Source organism: Heptranchias perlo, chromosome 1 (genome assembly GCF_035084215.1).
Source record: "Heptranchias perlo isolate sHepPer1 chromosome 1, sHepPer1.hap1, whole genome shotgun sequence".
Taxonomy (NCBI): domain Eukaryota; kingdom Metazoa; phylum Chordata; class Chondrichthyes; order Hexanchiformes; family Hexanchidae; genus Heptranchias; species Heptranchias perlo.
Window position 1 is genome coordinate 84,088,435 of NC_090325.1, and position 17,737 is coordinate 84,106,171.

The following is a 17,737-nucleotide window of genomic DNA, read 5'->3' on the forward strand; positions in this document are numbered from 1 at the left end:
GGCCATCAGGTCCAGGGGATTTGTCGACTTTTAGTCCCATTAGTTTGTGCAGTACTTTTTCTCTAGTCATATTAATTATTTTAAGTTCCTCACACTCATTTACCCCTTGGTTCCCCACTATATCTGTAATGCTTTTTGTGTCTTCTACTGTGAAGACAGATACAAAATATTTGTTTAACACATCTGCCATTTCCAGATTTTCCCCATTATAATTTCTCCTGTCTCAGCCTCTAAGGGACCAACGTTTACTTTTGCTACTCTTTTCCTTTTTACATACTTATAGAAGCTCTTACAATCCGTTTTTATATTTCTCAGTCGGGTTACTGTAAAGGATCCAGGGAAAAGGATGCTTGAAGCTTTGAAGAACTGTTTTTATTGCTACTCTCTTGGGAGGGGGGGGGGGGGGCGGAATTAAATTTGGGATTAAGGATTTTTCATCTGCCGAAGAGAATAAGGGAAGAGATTAAATCTCGGTAGAATCTTTGTTCATTACACTGTTCAAGAAGGAAGAAAGAGATAAGCCCGGTAACTATGGACCAACCAAGCTAATGTCCGTTGTCAGCACCCTATTCATTCACCCTTTTCCTTCTCCGTGCAATCTAAATGTACTATCTTGACTTGGATATAGATTTGCAGATGTCATACAAATTGGAAGTGTGGGTAATTGTAAAGAAGACTGTAAGTAACTTCAGGAGGAAATAGCAAGGATTGTAGATTGGGTAGATAGATGTTGGATGAAATTCAACACTGAGAAATGTGAGGTGATACATCTTGGGGGGGGGGGGGGGGGAAAAGAGTAAGGAGAGGAAATATGTGCTAAATAGTAAAAGTTTAAAAGGAGTAGAGGAGCAGAGAAACTTAGGAGTTCAAATACACAAATCTTTAAAATGGGGAGGTCAAGTTGATAAAGGCTGCTTTGTTTTTTTTAATAAAGCACAGGGGATAATTGATTTTATAAAGAAGGTCATAGAGTGCAATAGCAGAGGTAATGCTAAACCTATACAAATCATTGATTAGACTGAAGTTAGAATATGGTGTCCAGTTTTGGGTTCCCCACATTAGGAAAGATGTCAAGGCCATCGGGACTGTACAGAAGAGATTCACTAGGATGATGCCAGGGATGTGAGGATTTAGTTACAAAGAAAAACTGGTGTTTTTCCACTAGAACAGAGAAGGTTAAGAGGAGATTTGATTGAGCTGTTCAAAAGTAAGGGGATTTGATGAGGTAAGTAGGGGAGAACATTTCTAATTTTAAGATAATTAAAAGAACGAAGGGAGGAGGTAGGAGATTTTTTTTAAAAGCAGAAGGTTGTTAAGACATGATTGCCTTTACTAGTAACAGTTGTAGATGCAGAATCTATAATTGCTTTTAAATGGGAATTGGATAAATGTTTGAAAAATAAAAATTTAAGTGTGGGGAAAGGACAGAGGAATGGAACTAGGAGGATAGTTCTTTGTGCATGCCGCAGCTCTCAATGGGCCAAATGGCTGCCTTCTGTGTTGTAAAATTCCATGCTTCTATCTGGTTTAAAATAAAAATAATACATTCTGGAAATTTACAGGTCAGTCAGCATCAGAAAGAGAAAGATAGGTTAATGTTTCGGTTGGGAGCTTTATCAGAACACTGAATGATGACGAGTCGCATCTGAGATGTTAATCTATCTTTTTCACATGCTGATGGAACTGCTGTGCATTTGCAACATTTATTGTTTTGAGACTTCCAGCATTCTTTGTTTTCCTTTTTATCTTTTGTAAAATTTGAAATGAGTGACTCTTGTTCAACCATATTTATCATTGAGTGCTTTTAGTGTCTCTGTCACTTGCAATTGGAATAAAATGATAACATGGTAACCTAATAGTGAAGGTAGTGGAAAATTCTGAGCAAAAGGAGAGTTAGCATTGCAGTGATTCAAGTGTCAACAATAACTACCTCAGTACCTTTTATCTATATGCAGCTGCATTTTTATGTTGTATATTTTTGTTATTGGGAGAGGGAGGGGGAAGAGAATTGAGATTCTCATTTTTCTCCCTTTGCAGGCCCCTCTCTACGGCGAACTGGGCCACAGTCTTCTCCACATCTGCAGTCAGGAGGTGAGATTGAAGCAGGGTGAGCCAAACCTTGTTACTGTAGTCTTTTTCCCTTTCGCAGGCTGCTCTAAAATGTCCTCCCCTCCCCCATAATAGGAAGCATCGGACACTCTGGGCCACAGCTTTCTCCACCAGTGTGGTTAACTATATAATAAACCGATTGGAGGGCCAATTCAAGCAGGGCCAGACAGTTAGAATTGGTTCTTCCAGTGACGTATTACTGATCAGGTTCAGATAAGTATTGCAAATGCAGTGAATTATTTTTAGTGTATACACATGGAAATTTGTTTGAATTGAAATACCTTTATTTACAAATATTGATGACTATATAATCTGAATAGCTTGCCAATAAATTTTAATATTTGTGTTTTCTTGGCTAGCAATAAAAGACTTTCAGGTCAGTAAGTAGTTGGAACTATTTATTACTTTATTAATTTCGAAGAGAGAGTGAAACTGTACAGTAAAATTCCACTCCTTCACATTGTGGTGACTTTGGACATCCCAGCAACTGATGCGAGTTATTTTCAGTTGCAAACCATAATTTCTACATGAAACTTAATGAGCCTGTCCACAATAGAATTTATGGAAAAAATGGAAATTGTTAGCAACCAGAAAATACATTGTACCAGTTTCCAGCTCCTAAAAGATTCTCAAAAGGGTGGATTTTTTGAATATAAAATTGAGGTTCAGAAATAATTAAGCCCTTTTGAGTCTATAGCTACTAAAACAGGGGGTAGAAATTACTGTTGATGATGATGGCATACAGATGCTAAAAGCTCGCTTGTATGACATTCCTGTGTCCATTATTTTAACTGAGGCATTAACTGTTTTCAAAGAAAACTATTAAAGTATTGGATAGAGGAACATTGTACAAATAAGTAAGAGTTTGTCAGCATCCATTTCTAGCTTTGAGTTAATTGCTGGTTTAAGTACTTAGGAAATGGCTTCTCCGATAGTAATAAGCTCGTCAGACCAGAAGGTGCCTGGTTCAATTCCTATTATGTGCTGTGTTGAGTTTGCTGATCTCAGTGGGAGCAGCAGCTGGGGTCCTGAGCTGGAGAATGGAAAATTGGTCAAGGTTGCCACTCCCGATCTCTATCCAGTGATCCTTGGAGAAAGGTGAATGTTGAGCGAGAGCAGGATTGTACTTGACTTGATGCCCTCTGTCATTGAATAGCCTAATGGGAGTTGCCTAGGCTCACACGTGAATAATAGCTTAATAATTTGCTTAATAGAATAATTTGGATGAGGTACAGGGGGGCTGCTGATATTCATGGAACCATTTTCATGGAAGAATTGGTGTATTCAGGAGAGCAAGAGAGAAAATGGGGATGGGGTCAAATGAAAACAAAGCACCGAAGAAAGTCTGGGTAATACTTCCTGTTGCTTTTGATCCCCTGTATTGTGAGTGCACACAAATCTCGCAGTGTTCAAGGTTACAGTTGTGACTTTTTTTTAATTGATGTAGCCCAAGATTTTCTGCCAGTTTTGTTGGTGGATGCCGTGAAGTAGGAAAGCCAAGAATGCTTACAGAAAATATTTCCACTAACTTCACTGCTTCAGCAAAGTATTAAAAAAAAACCTGTGGTAGATTAAAAGGTTTAGTACGCAGCACAAATAAAATTCTTGCACAATCATTCATTATCTCCCGTCAATGTCAGTACCTATGACGTTTGCTGGAATTAGACAAATAAGCTTGTTTTTCTGCAAAATCATACAGTATGGCTCCATGTATAAGGGAGACAGCTCCTTGAGTAATAATCTGCTTAGATTTCAACTTGGCTGTGTGCAAATGAATCCAAAGGACATTCTGTCCTGCCATCAGTAGGCCTGTTTGTTGTTGAAAAGACACTTGGTGATGAAATGCAAGCCTTTCCTGTACAGCTCAGTATTTCAGTGAATCATTTTTGGTACCAGTCCTGATGATTCTTGTTTTTGGTCTAAGTAAATATTTTACAAAGAAGTTTGCGACTAGCATGCACAAGTGTTTATTACAAACTTTTCTGTTCGTCTTGGTTGACTGTCTTGTATCTTGTTCTCATGAATAATAAGTGAATTCCTACAGATTTAGGAGCCTTGAAGTATTGTGTCTGCCTTTTATCACTAGAGACCAGTAATACAATCATAGTCACTCATATCAACGAGAAACAAAATTATCGTTAAGATAGTCAAGATGAGTTTAGTGGCTTGTATTTTGATGCAGGGCTATTCCAGAATAATACATTTACTAATCATCACACTTTGGCACTGTGATTAGTCTTTCTGATGACGCAAGTATGATTTTCTGTTATATAGCTGATAAAATCTGTCTTTCGTGTGTGTCAAATCTGTCATCTATATTGTGACTGCTGAATGTATCTGTTAGATTTCTTCATCATTGGTGAAGTGTTTTGTTTTTCTCCTTTCTAATTTGTTATTTTCTACTTTAGTTATCATATTAAAAATCTTTCTCCCCAATTATGTCTGAGCAAAACAATTTTTTTGAGCTACATCTGCCATGATCGTCCCCCACCTACTCCACTACAAATGCCTGAGAAGAAAATATCACCTAATAACACATTAAAAAAAAATGATCAAACTTACCATAAAATTTGCTCAACAACTCTGTCTCTCTTTTTCCTCCCTCACAAACATCACAATGCACCCTACCAGGCCTTGAGCATCCTGAACTATGGGTGCACCTGACCCCACCTCCCGCGTAGAGGAAGAAACCATTTTATTTTGTCCATCACCAAAGCCACAGGAATCAACTAGTAACGAATAAATTCTATGAAGTGCTGTTGCTGAACATCAGCAGAGGTAATATTTTCATATGTTTAAGTTCTTACTGTTGCATGTTCTTCCCAGTGGTCCTGCTACAAACCAAATTTCCAAATGGTAGAAATACCAAGTCACAAAATGTTCATTCCAAAATATTGGTCGGTGCTCAAGTTTATTTTGAAGTGAAGCTAAAGGGAGTTGAAATTGTACCTTTTTTCCTCAAAATGTAGTAATGTAGAACCCATCTTGTGAGAATATGCCTTTAGGTCATTAACATATAAGTCATCTCTATTGCACTTGAATTTAATATTGTATTTTACTGAACAAAGTTATGTTCGCACTTCATTAGTGGACACAAGCCTGTAATGGAATGGTATGTAAGAAATCCACATAATTCATTCGGTACATTGATAATTGCTGATACCATGTTAATTTTTTGGAATTTTAGTTTCAGTTCAGTTCACTGTTGGACAACTGAAAACTTCCCTTTTTTTTAAATTGCGCAGTCGTAAACTCCCTATTACTGTTGAAGTAATGAGTCACTGTGGGGTAGAAGCAGACCTAGTATCAAGATTACAAAAGGTTGCTTACACTTAGTTTCTGAAAACATAGCCCATCTGTGTCAATTATGTTTAGAGATGAGGAAATTATTAACTGCTTCTGACATTGAGAAAGGCATTTGATTAGGGACCTGTACAATATATAGGTGCAAAGTGATTACACATTGAAATGAAGAGCATGCTAATATCACCAGGATTTTTTTCTGGCACTCCAAACAGTAGAATGATCCTTCCTGTTGCTGTGTTACAGTTGCGGGATCAGCTGGTACCAATTTTGCTATGACTTGTGCAGTACTGTACGTAAAACCTTCAGTGAGATATAAAATCTCACTCGGAAAACATGCTTTTGAGCTATTCTTAGTTTTGAGAGGTACGGGTTGAACGGGTGAAGAATTAGAGATTCCCATACTAAAAATGCCTTTTTGAGTATGCAATTCTCGATTTTCATTGTCAGGCAAAAGGAGTGACCCAGCTTGCAGCTACTTGACACCGTACCTGATTAAGCTGAATTACTGAATTGAGGTGGGGGAGGGGAAAGAGGAAGATTGTTTAGTACCAAATCTCTGGAGACATTATTCAGTTATGCTTTGTTGAACACCTGAAGAACAGGTTTTCAGTGGAAAGGTGTTCTCAAATTTCAGTTGAAGATAGTCGAACTGGACTGACTGTACCACAACAATATCAGGATGATCTGGTAACATCAAGAATTCAACATGGGCAGTTGAATGGGGGGGAGCTGCGTAATCAAATCAATGTATGCCAACTCTTAAGAACTTTAGTAATATTTACATTGAGATTTTGTCAAAATAATGAGTCCATTGTTTGGTCTTGCTCGCTAGTGATCTGGCTTATCCTTAACTGTGTTAGCCCCATTTCCCCCGCCCCACCCCCAAACAAACCCTGAGTTGCTGACTAAATCTAGATTAAGTATACGCATTATTGAGCCTGAACTGAGTGAAACTGTCCTGTATGATATCCTGAGAGTGTGTCTGTGTATATATGTACATACTCACGCACGCACTCACTTACCTTTACAGCAGGCAGAAAGAGGAGACTTTCATTCCATACATTTGGGCTCAATTTGAATCCAGGTCCCATAGATGAAAAGCCAGGGTCTTGCCCCTTAGATCCCCAGCTCTAGTTTTTTGATCTTTGGTTTCTGCACACTTCATGGAGGATCTCAATAATCAAAAATAAGGATATCTTTGTTCCCCTCATCACTTTTAACCATATCATACTTCCACGTGGCCTACTTCTGCAAAACTCCATTCCCTTGTTCCAGTCCGACTTATCCCAATGTAGCTAGTGCATCTCTTATAATGGGTCTCTTCTTGCGCCCATATGGTAACCTCTGGTGTACCCCAAAGTTCAATATATAAACATATCAAAACAAGGAAGAGAAAAGAACATTACGTACATCAAGCCCACCACATCCAGTCAGTGGTACAACTTCGTACACTGTTCACCCATCCCTAACCATACTATCTCCTGAGAGACAAAAACACTAGTCGCTAATTCTGGAAAACTTTGGAAAATTCCTCTCTGACTCTTAAAGGCAATTAAGCAAGCTCCAAGAGACTGCGGTAGCCCCTGGGTCCTCCTATTCACAACTAACTGCCGACATGCCCCCTATATAACTGTAATCCATTTTCTGTTATTCTTACCCAATAGTATACATCAATGTACCTCCCCAAATTTTGCCCCACAAATGAAAATTTAACCCTCCTGACATCAGGTGCTAACATTAGATTATCAGAAGCATTAAGTCACCTCAGCAAGTCAAATCTAACAATGCAATGATTACTGTCGCCTAGAGGTTGGATAATGTCTTTGGATCACTATTAAGGACTAATAAGTTGTCCTCTCCAGTACTCTCCCTGACGTTGTATAGGAAAACATCAATAACACCATTGATAACTAATTCAGTTTTGCCTCACTTGGCTGGACCACTTAATGTACAGATCGTTGAAACCCTATGCGATGACATTACACTCTTCTGCTCTTCTAATTTCTTTTCAAAGTTCCTATCTTGCTCTATTTGTTGCTTTGGTGGCTCATGACATGTGCCAAGTATGAACCTTGGGTCAACTCCGTGCTCGGCTGCGACCAGCTGCTTAAGCTCCCTCCTGCTGATCATTATCCTCTTCCTGATTATAAAAGAGGATATAGTTGCAAATAAAGTTGCATGTCCTACTTTGTGATCCAACCTATCTTTTCAGAATCCTGTGTAATCTTTCAGCTGCATTTCTGATTTATCACTATTATCCAACCAGGTTTTAGATACCTATTGCATAATTTTCCTCCTCGGCGACATTATCCTTAATCATGAGATCACCAATCATATGTACACTGATGATGCTCAGCTTCACTTTTGATTCCATGACTGTCACACTGTTTATCCAACAGCTGTGTCAACTGTGGCTCAGCAGTAGAACTCTTGCCGATGAGTCAAAAGATTGTGGGTTCACAGTCCCACTCCAGAGACTTGAGCAGAAAATCTAGGCTGACATTCCAGTGCAGTACTGAGAGATTACTGCACTGTCGGAGGTGCCGTCTTTTGGATGAGTCATTTTAACCGAGGCCCCGTCTACGCTGTCAGGTGGACGTAAAAGATCCCATGGCACTATTCGAAGAAGAGCAGGAGAGTTCTCCCCAATGTCCTGACCAATATTTATCCGTCAACCAATATCACTGAACCAGATGATCTGGTCATTATCTCTTGGCTATTTGTGGAACCTTGCTGTGTGCAAATTGGCTACTGCAGTTCCTACATTATAACTGTGACTACGCTTCAAAAGTACCTCATTGGCTGTAAAGCGCTTTGGGATGTCCTGAGGGCATGAAAGGTGCTATTGAAATGCAAGTTCTTTCTTTAACATCACGCTGTGGATGAGCCAGAATTTCTTGCAGTTGGACAATGGGCAGATTGAAACTATCCTGTTCGGTCCCTGCCGGAAACTTCCTGCCTTAACTCTTGATTGTGACCCGCTTCCCAGGTGCCCATTGATGCTATTGACGGTATGCAGCCTCTGTGTCCTGCTCGACACTGAGTTGAGGCTCCAACTTTCACGTTCAGTCCATCATTAAGGCTGCCTACTTCTGCCTCTAAAACATTACCCTTTTCTGCTTCTCTCACTCATACTGCTGCTGAAATTCTCATCCACACCTTTACTTCTAGACTCGACTTTTTCAATTTTCTCGCAGGCCTCCTGAGCTCCAACTTCTATAAACTCCAAATTATTGAGAACTCTACCCTCCACCTCCTAACCTGCTCTCCTATCACTCTGATCTTTACTGACCTCCACGGTCACTCATTGCAACAATTTCAAAATTGTTATTCTTATGTTTCAATGCCTCCACAGCTTCTCCCATCCTACCACTGTAACCTCCTCCAGCCTGGCGTCCCTGCCTGCACCTCCGTTCTTCCAACTCTGGCCTACTGTGTGTTCCTTCCCTCTGCTCTACAATCGACAGCAGAACCTTAAGCCATTGTGCCCCCATACTGTGGAACTCCCTCCATAAACTCCTTCATCTTGTATTGTGCCACACGTCCCCCTCAAAATCATATCAAAATCTTTTTTTCAAATTCCTGTCCTGCTTGGGTCTGATGCCCATCTTGGGATGACTCATTACAATGCAGGCGCTATATAAATGCAGGTTTTTGTTGCACTGCTACATATCTGAATCCGTACCACGGTACACCAATTGATCAATTCTTGTCAAATGGAGTTTGTCTGTTTGAGAATGTAAATGGAATATCAAATGGCATGGTCCTTCTTGTATTCACATTTCACTCGCAAAATCACTGCTAATTAAATTTTATGTAAGATCAGGAAAATATCTACATTAGTGAATGTTTGTTTGTTATTTTAAATATGGTGATATTGTGATGAATTTCTGCTGATAATGGTTGGTTTTGCAGTCTTGCACAGGTTGTCCTAAAATCCACATCTAGCTTGCTGTACCTATTGCTGTATTCTCACGAATGTGTTTTTATTTTCTTGCAGGGCACCAATGCCTCTGCTCTGGAGAAAGACATCGGCCCAGAGCAGTTCCCAATCAATGAACACTACTTTGGTTTGGTCAATGTAAGTTTATTCTACTTTCTGAAGAAACTAATACAAAGTTGTGTTTAGATTGAATTAAAAAAATAAGCAGTTGTTTCAAGATCGAACAATCTTGGCAGTATGTCTCTGTTCTTTGTTCTGTCCTTCCGGAGGAGAACTTGATATTGGTGAACTTGAAAGATTGGGGTTGCTTTTGTTAGAACAGAGGAGATTGAGATGATCGAATAGAGGTATTTAAAATTATGAAGGAACTGAACAGATAGAAACGGACCGTTTCCAGTGATTGAGATGTCCAGAACAAGGGAACATAGATACAAGATGAAATGTAAGAGATTTAGGACAGAGAGCAGGAGAAACCTTTTTACAAACAGGATTGCGAGGCTGTGGAATGTGGAGTTAGTGATCGAAACAGAGACCATGTCAACATTTAAGAATAGATTAGATAGGTTGTTGAAGGGAATAAAGGGATATGGGATTAGGAACACTGCTCGTGGGGAGGAATAACAACACAGACAGGTTGGCCAGAACGGTCTGTGTTCGTGTTGTAATCTCTATTCACATTTTTCAACCGTAGAATTATATAAAGCTTTTTTTCTCTTCTGAAATCTGAGAAAAATCTAGTGTTTAATGATCCTATAAAATACAAGCATTTAACCAATGAATATTTAGCATGCATGCATTCACCTGTAGAGCCCCTACAAGGATTGAACCTATGCATTTTAATAGTATGATAAAAGATGGCTCTATTTCACCAGAATAGTTGTAATATAGTTGATTCTAGATCCAGCTCTGGCCTGAATGAAGCTTAAAATTCCAAGTACCAGACCGCTTTCTATCTACTCAGATAGATTTGTTGGTTTACACATAAAAAAGAAAAAATGGTCAGAACTGCTAAGTGTTAGCCAAAAACAAATTGAAAGTGTCTTGCCCTGAAAAAGTAGCAGGTAAGCTTTTCTTGTAATTCTTCTGTAGATGTGATAATTTATATCACAAGATCTCATTATTTGTATATCAGATTGTCTAGATTGAGTTGCTGAGTGATTTTAAAATGGCTGATGGTAAATGGAACTGGTTACTTTTCGTCTTTAAGAAAAAAAGATTTTTGATTTCAAGCGTAACAAGTTTTGTACCATACTTAAGCCATTTCTTAAACTGAATTTCAGTCAACTGTGACTTCAAAGCAATGCATGTTGTAATGAAAGTTTTAATATAGCATGTTATGAAATATACTTGTGATTTAGTAAAAGAGCCATGAAAATTTGTGGGACTCTTGATCACCTTTTAAGCAAATATTCCCAACTTGTGGTTGACTGAAATATAAATATCTTTTAAATTAAGCAATATGGTTGGTTTGGAATGGTATTAATGTATGATCTAAATGCCATGTGTCTTTTACTGTGGTAGTTTGGGAACACCTGCTATTGTAACTCTGTGCTGCAAGCTCTGTACTTCTGCCGACCATTTCGAGAGAATGTGCTTGCGTACAAGGCACAGCAGAAGAAGAAGGAAAACCTGCTGACGTGTTTAGCTGACCTCTTCCATAGCATTGCCACCCAGAAGAAAAAGGTCGGTGTGATTCCTCCCAAGAAATTCATTTCCAGATTACGCAAAGAGAATGGTGAGTATTGCAATGAGAAGATTGCATACATTCTGAATGTTTAATTGCTACAAATTTTAGTTCTTTACTACCTGCCCAAATCGATCCATTCTTCATAGTTTTTAGACCCACATGTGTAGTACCACACTCCAGGTATAATTGCAGTTGTCTTAGCCTATTTTTAATCCTAATGTTAATTTTTTTTTTTCAGCTGGCATTTACATAACGGCTGTTTTGCTATTGGGTGTTGCATATCAACCAGAATATATTACACAATCTTACAGATAATTAGATTACATCATCTTCACTCTTCATGTCAAAGGATATGTAACAGTATGCTATCATTAGGTATAAATCAGGTAATGGAGAAAATTCTAAAGAAGTCAGATTTTGTTTTTGACTGTCACTCAATTGATGTCCAGTTTTATGACTTTGCTGCATTGTGTAAAATAACTCTCCTGCACTGAATGGCAAGATTTTTTTTTTGAACTAGAGGCAGGAGAAACATGAATAATTACAGCTGCAAGTAACAATTGTCACAACTATTTACAAAAAAAACCCCCAAAAAACGACTATTGAACTTTATAGATGGGATCTTAGTGTGTGATCCTGATATGTGGAGGATGCTTTCATCAGACATAAATCATTTTTTCCCCTCGCGCCCTCTAATGTTGAAGGCAGCTACCTCAGTTGTCGGTTGAATAAATGACAACTTGATCGGGTCATAGCCTGAGTATTGGGGTGGTGTGTCTTCTCTCATGAGCTCTTCTATGGATCAGAAGTCCAATATTATAAGAAGATGATGCAACCACACTTACTACAGCTTAACTCAACGTTTGTCATCGTCTGGTTGATAGTTTGTCTCTTTCTTTTCTTTTTTTTTCCTTTTGTTATGTTCCTTCAGCATGCTGTCTTTCAAAGTGGCAGAAAGTGCACGGTGGCATGCTGCCTGTAGCAAGCTGCTCCGAGGAATGCATTTTGATCTAGCAGTTCTTTTCGGTTCTGTTTCAGTGGATTAATGGCTGAACTGTCCTCCACAGGAACATTAGCTCTCTTTGAGGTGCCAACCTGGTGAAGCCTCAACACTGCACTACAAGCATGCAAAACACCAAAAACAGCATGCTATAGATAGAGCTAAGCAACCCCACAACGAACGGATCAGGTAAAAGTTCTACAGTCCTGCCACATCCAGTTGTGAAAGGTGGTGGACAATTAAGCAACAGGAGGAGGTGACACCATGAACATCCCCATCCTCAACGATGGCTGAGCTCAGCACGTAAGTGCAAAATACAAGGCTGAAGCATTTGCATCTTCAGCCAGAAGTCCCGAGTGGACGATCCTTCTTGGCCTGCTGCTGAGGTCCCCACCATCACAGATGCCAATCTTCAGCCAATTCAATTCACTCCACGTGACATCATCAAACGGCCGAGTGCACTGGACACAGCAAAAGCTATGGGCCCTGACAATATCCTGGATGTAGTGTTGAAGATCAGCGTTCCTGAACTAGCAGCGTCCTTAGCTAAGCTGTTCCTGTACAACTACAACACTGGCATCTACCCGACAATGTGGAAAATTGGCCAGGCATGTCCTGTCCACAAGAAGCAGGACAAATGTAACCTGGTCAATTACTGCCCCAAAACCTATTCCCAATCATCAGCAAAGTGATGGAAGGAGTCATCAACAGTGCTAACAAGCGACACTTACTCACCACGAACTTGCTTACCGATGCTTTGTTTGGGTTCCGTCAGGACCACTCGGCTCCAGATCTCATTACAGCCTTGGTCCAAACTTGGACACAAGCTGAATTCCAGAGGCGAGGTATAAAAGTACCACATTCAGTATCATGTCGTTTTTGACATTCAAAATTGAGCATTACTTCTGCTTTAAGATTGCAAGGGTGGAACATTACAAGCAGATTATGCTGTACTTTTAACAGGAGGAGTAAGTGGTTCTTGGACTAGATTAATTGCCTATTGATAAAACGGACCTGTCAAATTGTGGATGTTTGGCTAATAAATCTAAAAACCAGTGTTTATAGTATTAAGATGTGGCCCAAAATAACCATTGCAGTTAGCCCATGAAGTTGAGATTTTGTAGAAAGTTTCTTCGTGTGTGTTGTTAACGTTTGCATAATAAGAATTTCATGACATGTTAAAATACAAGTAATTGAGTTTTCCAAAACCCTTGCAACTGAATTAGAAATCTAATGGCCCTGATATTTATGGGATGGTGGGGAGGGAGCGAGAGTAGGTGCCTGTAGTTGGGAAAGTCAGAAATGCTGGGAACGCGGAGGACCTACCGAATTTAATGTCAGGACCTCATTAGCATTTTTTTTTTACTCTGTTTCGCCCGGCAGCTGACCAGATTGAGAGGCTGGCCGGCTGCCGGGTGGGAAAGCTAGCAGAGAAGGCTGCAGCCAGGGACTGCTGGGGACGTTCCCGGCAATTGGAGAAGATCGGGGCATGGAGGGAGGGCTTGGAGCGCGGCTGCGAGAGCTGGGGTGAGGGTGGGGGGGGGGGCGGGGCGTGGTGGTGGTCAGCAGATCGCGGCTGAAGATTTGCCTGAGGGGCCGGGGGGGAAGCACTCCTGGTACACAAGCAGTGCTCTTAAAAAGCACTTAACTGCTTGCTCTGGCAGCTTCTGCCTCCCTTTAACTGCTGGGTTTCCTGAGTCCTGGGAAACCCGGCCCACAGCTGTTAAATTCAAGTGGCTCCCAAAATCTGAGGAACTGAGCCTCATTTAAATATCATAATCACAGACCAGCCTCTCCAGGCCAAGTTACTCGGATGCCCCTAAACCCGCCACGGTTGAACCAGAAGTAGGCACATTCGCAGCGAGTTGAGGTCGGGTGACACACATTTACTGATTTAACCCTCTGCCCTTCATGGTGGTGGGGGGGGGGGGGTTAAAATTACCCCCAATGTGTTTCAATTGCAACTGGTCAGAACTATCTCAACATTTACATAATGCAACTTCCTGGTCAAATTCTATTTGTGTGGTTGTCCTGGTGGCTGATTTCAGGGAGCTGACCGTTGCTTTCTATTCCAGCCACATGCTGAGCCAAGAGAGTGACCTGACCCAGAACTTGGGAATGTGTTCATCCTTGTTTTTTATTACAATGGACCATTGTGGTCTTGGTCTGGAAAAGGACTGACTTAGCTGTATGGATTCCCTTGGGACATTAGATGGTCTGGGTCTAGGTTCTATTTATTTGAGCTTGTCAATATGAAAGGGAGGAATTCATCAGCAATGCCAGGGGTGGTGGTGGTGGGTATTGCAGAAAACATTCTGTTTCTCGGTGCACTACTAAAGATAGATCTAGAGCTGATCACGAGCTGGGGCTCGTTTCTCCAGAAAAGTGAAGGCTGAAGGGGGGCCTTATACAACTCTTTAAAATTATGAAGGGGTTTGACAGGTTGGATGTAGAGATGTTTCCACTTGAGGGGAAGTCCAAAACTAGGGGCCATAAATATAAGTTAGTCACTGATAAATCCAATAAAGAATTCAGGAAAAACTTCTTTACCCAGAGAGTGGTTAGAATGTGGAACTTGCTACCATATGGAGTAGTTGAGGTGAATAGCATAGCTGCCTTTAAGAGGAAGCTAAATAAACACATGAAGGAGAAATGGATAGAAGAATATGCAGATGGGGTGGGAGGAGGCTTGTATGGAGCATAAACAGCATTCACAGACCAGTTGGGCGGAATGGCCTGTTTCTATGTAATTGGGACAATGGGGAATGATTTGGGGACCCCTAAGAAGGCATTTAACTGGAGAGGCCAAGTTCGAGAGTTCCCATCCGCTAAAAGATAGTGGGGGTTATATTCGATTAGGCCGGAAACTGGGCAAACGCACCGCGATCCATGACTAACCCGTGACCGGTGCTTCCTGCGCAGGCAGGACGAGACTTTTTTCACTTATAACACTTACCTGCAAGCAGCGTTAAAAATCAGGCCTGACACAAGGTTTCAAGGACATGGCAACTTTCCACCAGCAGGGGGAGCCAGAATCTCTTAAAGGGAGGATGTCTCTCTGACAGGCAGCCAAAATCTCTTTAAAGGTAGCTGGTACCTGTTTACTGAAAATAACAGTCTTCTGTCTGCACGGAGTCTGAACGGAGATCAAAAATCGCACACCTAAAACACAGATGCAGGTCCCGTCCCTATGTTTACAAACTGAGTTATGTTAAAACATTAAATAAAGGTTGCGCACTACTAAATCCCACACTCTCCAATCTGCATGCCAGACCTCACCAATCTGCCAGTCCAAGTTGGTACCAAGTCTGTGAGAGTGCGTGCACCAAGGGTTCTCTGCTGATGCACTAGAGGCCTTGGTGCAAGAGGTAGACAGAAGGAGGGGCATTCTATATCCATTGGCTAGGGGACGGCAAGAGGCCCTCCAGACATATGCCCAAAAGGCAGTGGGAGGCAGTAGGGAACGCAGTCAATGCCAGGCGCATAGCGTCACAAAAATGGATGCAGTGCAGGAAGAAGTTCAATGCTTTGACACGAGTGGTCAAGGTGAGTGAGGTTAACTGTCAAGTGGCATCACCTACCAACTGCACCACTAGCCACATCCACTGCTCCACGCACTACACCCTCCCATCACCCACATACCAACAAACTCTTTCCATCAGTACTCAACTCTGCCAATCAGATGCATCGTCTCACCTTTACACATTACCACTGTTGCAAGCCGCCCACCCACAACTCTCAGGCCACACACACAGGCAGCTATTCAACCATGACAGGCACATCACCCAGACACATGTCCCACTTTCTTGCAGGAGAAGGTGGCGCATAACAGGAGGCAGCAAGTGGCAGCGGCATTTAGCCCGTCGAGCCTGTTCAGCCATTCATTGAGATCATGGTTGACCTGTGACCTAATTCCATATACCCGCCTTAATACCTTAATTCCTTAATACCATTGGTTCACAGAAATCTGTCAATCTCAGATTTAAAATTCGCAATTGAGCTAGCATCAACTGCTGTTTGCAGAAGAGCATTCCAAACTTCTCCCACCCTTTGCGTGTAGAAGCATTTTCTAACTTCATTCCTGCATGTCCTGGCTCTAAATGTTAGGGTATGTCCCAGCGTCCTAGTATTCAAGAATAGGAGACCTCCATAAACAGTTACAAATGACTCAGCAGCCAGAAGCAATAATCCAGCAACTAAGCTGTAAATCCTGCATGGTCCCTTTAAATAGTGCTGGTGGGGGGTCCTCCAGGCACTCTGACATGTTCAGATGGTTGCGGTTAAGACTGTGTGCGTTAAGTCCCAAAATGGTGTCTATCACTTTAAATCAGCATTGCACACTGATTGCATTTTCTCCTTACTTTACATGCTGCCGGCGTTCATCATTTGCGCATGTGCTGCTACCTTTACCAAGATGGCATCCAACGCACGTCATGCTAGAAACGTGCATGCTCAGCCAAGACGCTATCTTGGAACTCCGGGAGGCCGCGTAGCACTGAAACAATGGGTGCTAGATGGCCCAAATTCGAGCCCACAGCCTCCAACAGACTAAGAACTTAAAGTAGTGATCGGGAGAGATGTATATAATCAGTTTTCTTCTCAAAATGGTGATATTACAGTTTGGGTTGTGGAAAAGCCAATTTTCTGGTAAGGAGGCAATTCTGCAGCCCTGAGTATGGGCCCCTATGAATGTGCGCTTTTTTTGGCCTAATGAGTTGGTAATTGACCAGAAGCTCCAATTCCAAAGAGACTGAAAGAACTCACCAGATTGTGGTTTGAGCAATCAGCTATAGGAGGGGATAGACTTACAAACAATGACTTTCGGTGATTGAAATATTCCGGGGCAGACTGAAAACCAACAAGGAACTACATTCTACCAGTAATTCTTTTGCCCACCATGTTGATTAGCTCTTGTTACTATCTTTTGGACTTTGCACTGTCTTATGGCCTCAGAATGTGCAATCTCAGTATTGTGCTGTTCTTGAATGTGACTGCAGCAGGTGCTCTGATTTAAAAATCGAATTTTCCCAAGTTTCCATTCTTTATATATAAGCCTAGGTGGTGAGTGTCCACAGAATAATTGATTGTGAGGGGGCATCACAGCTCAGCCTATTTCTGTCTTCCCCAGACTTCCACATGACCACTTTCCATTGCATAAGAGAATAAAACTCCAGTCTGTAATTTATTTTATTCCCCCACCCCCCTCCTCTATCTTGTTCAGGGATTCTTAAGGTCACTTGTAGCAACCCTACTGCTACCTAGGCTGAGCTTAGCTAACTCGATGCGGACCAGGGATTGAGCACTGGACTTTCTGATCTATATGACTCCACGAATACACTGGGCAGTGAGTGATTTCCCCCATCAAACAGGGAAACTCCATTAATGTTTTTTAATATAATTTTGTTCTTGACACTGAATGTTGATGATCTCTTGGGAGAATCACCTGAAAGGTTTTAGTGAGTTCAGTATGGACGAGGTGAACAGCAATAATTTGACCCAATTTGCTTTAGCTTTAACTGTATTAGCAGCCACCCCACCACACCCCTCTTACATTGCCAGCTCTGTATCGCCTCCAAACCAGTTTCCCAGATGTCAATAGACAATCACCTTAAATGAGCAACATAAACAAGATAAAAATAGGACAGAAATAAATTCGTCACTGCTGGTGACAGTGGCTGTTTAAACTTTACCA

The 17,737-nt window shown here is 41.2% G+C and overlaps 1 protein-coding gene across 2 annotated transcripts in view; it reads left to right on the plus strand.

Annotated features, from left to right (window-relative positions):
* usp46 (ubiquitin specific peptidase 46) overlaps nt 1-17,737 on the plus strand; it is a 73,305-nt gene that overhangs the window by 23,826 nt on the left and 31,742 nt on the right. Inside the window, exons 2-4 of one of the 2 annotated variants that reach the window (XM_067987601.1) lie at nt 2,038-2,091; nt 9,416-9,496; nt 10,880-11,093. In XM_067987601.1, the coding sequence (XP_067843702.1) occupies nt 2,038-2,091; nt 9,416-9,496; nt 10,880-11,093 (349 nt within the window). The remainder of the gene's footprint in view (nt 1-2,037; nt 2,092-9,415; nt 9,497-10,879; nt 11,094-17,737) is intronic. The other variant, XM_067987610.1, reaches the window with a different exon arrangement.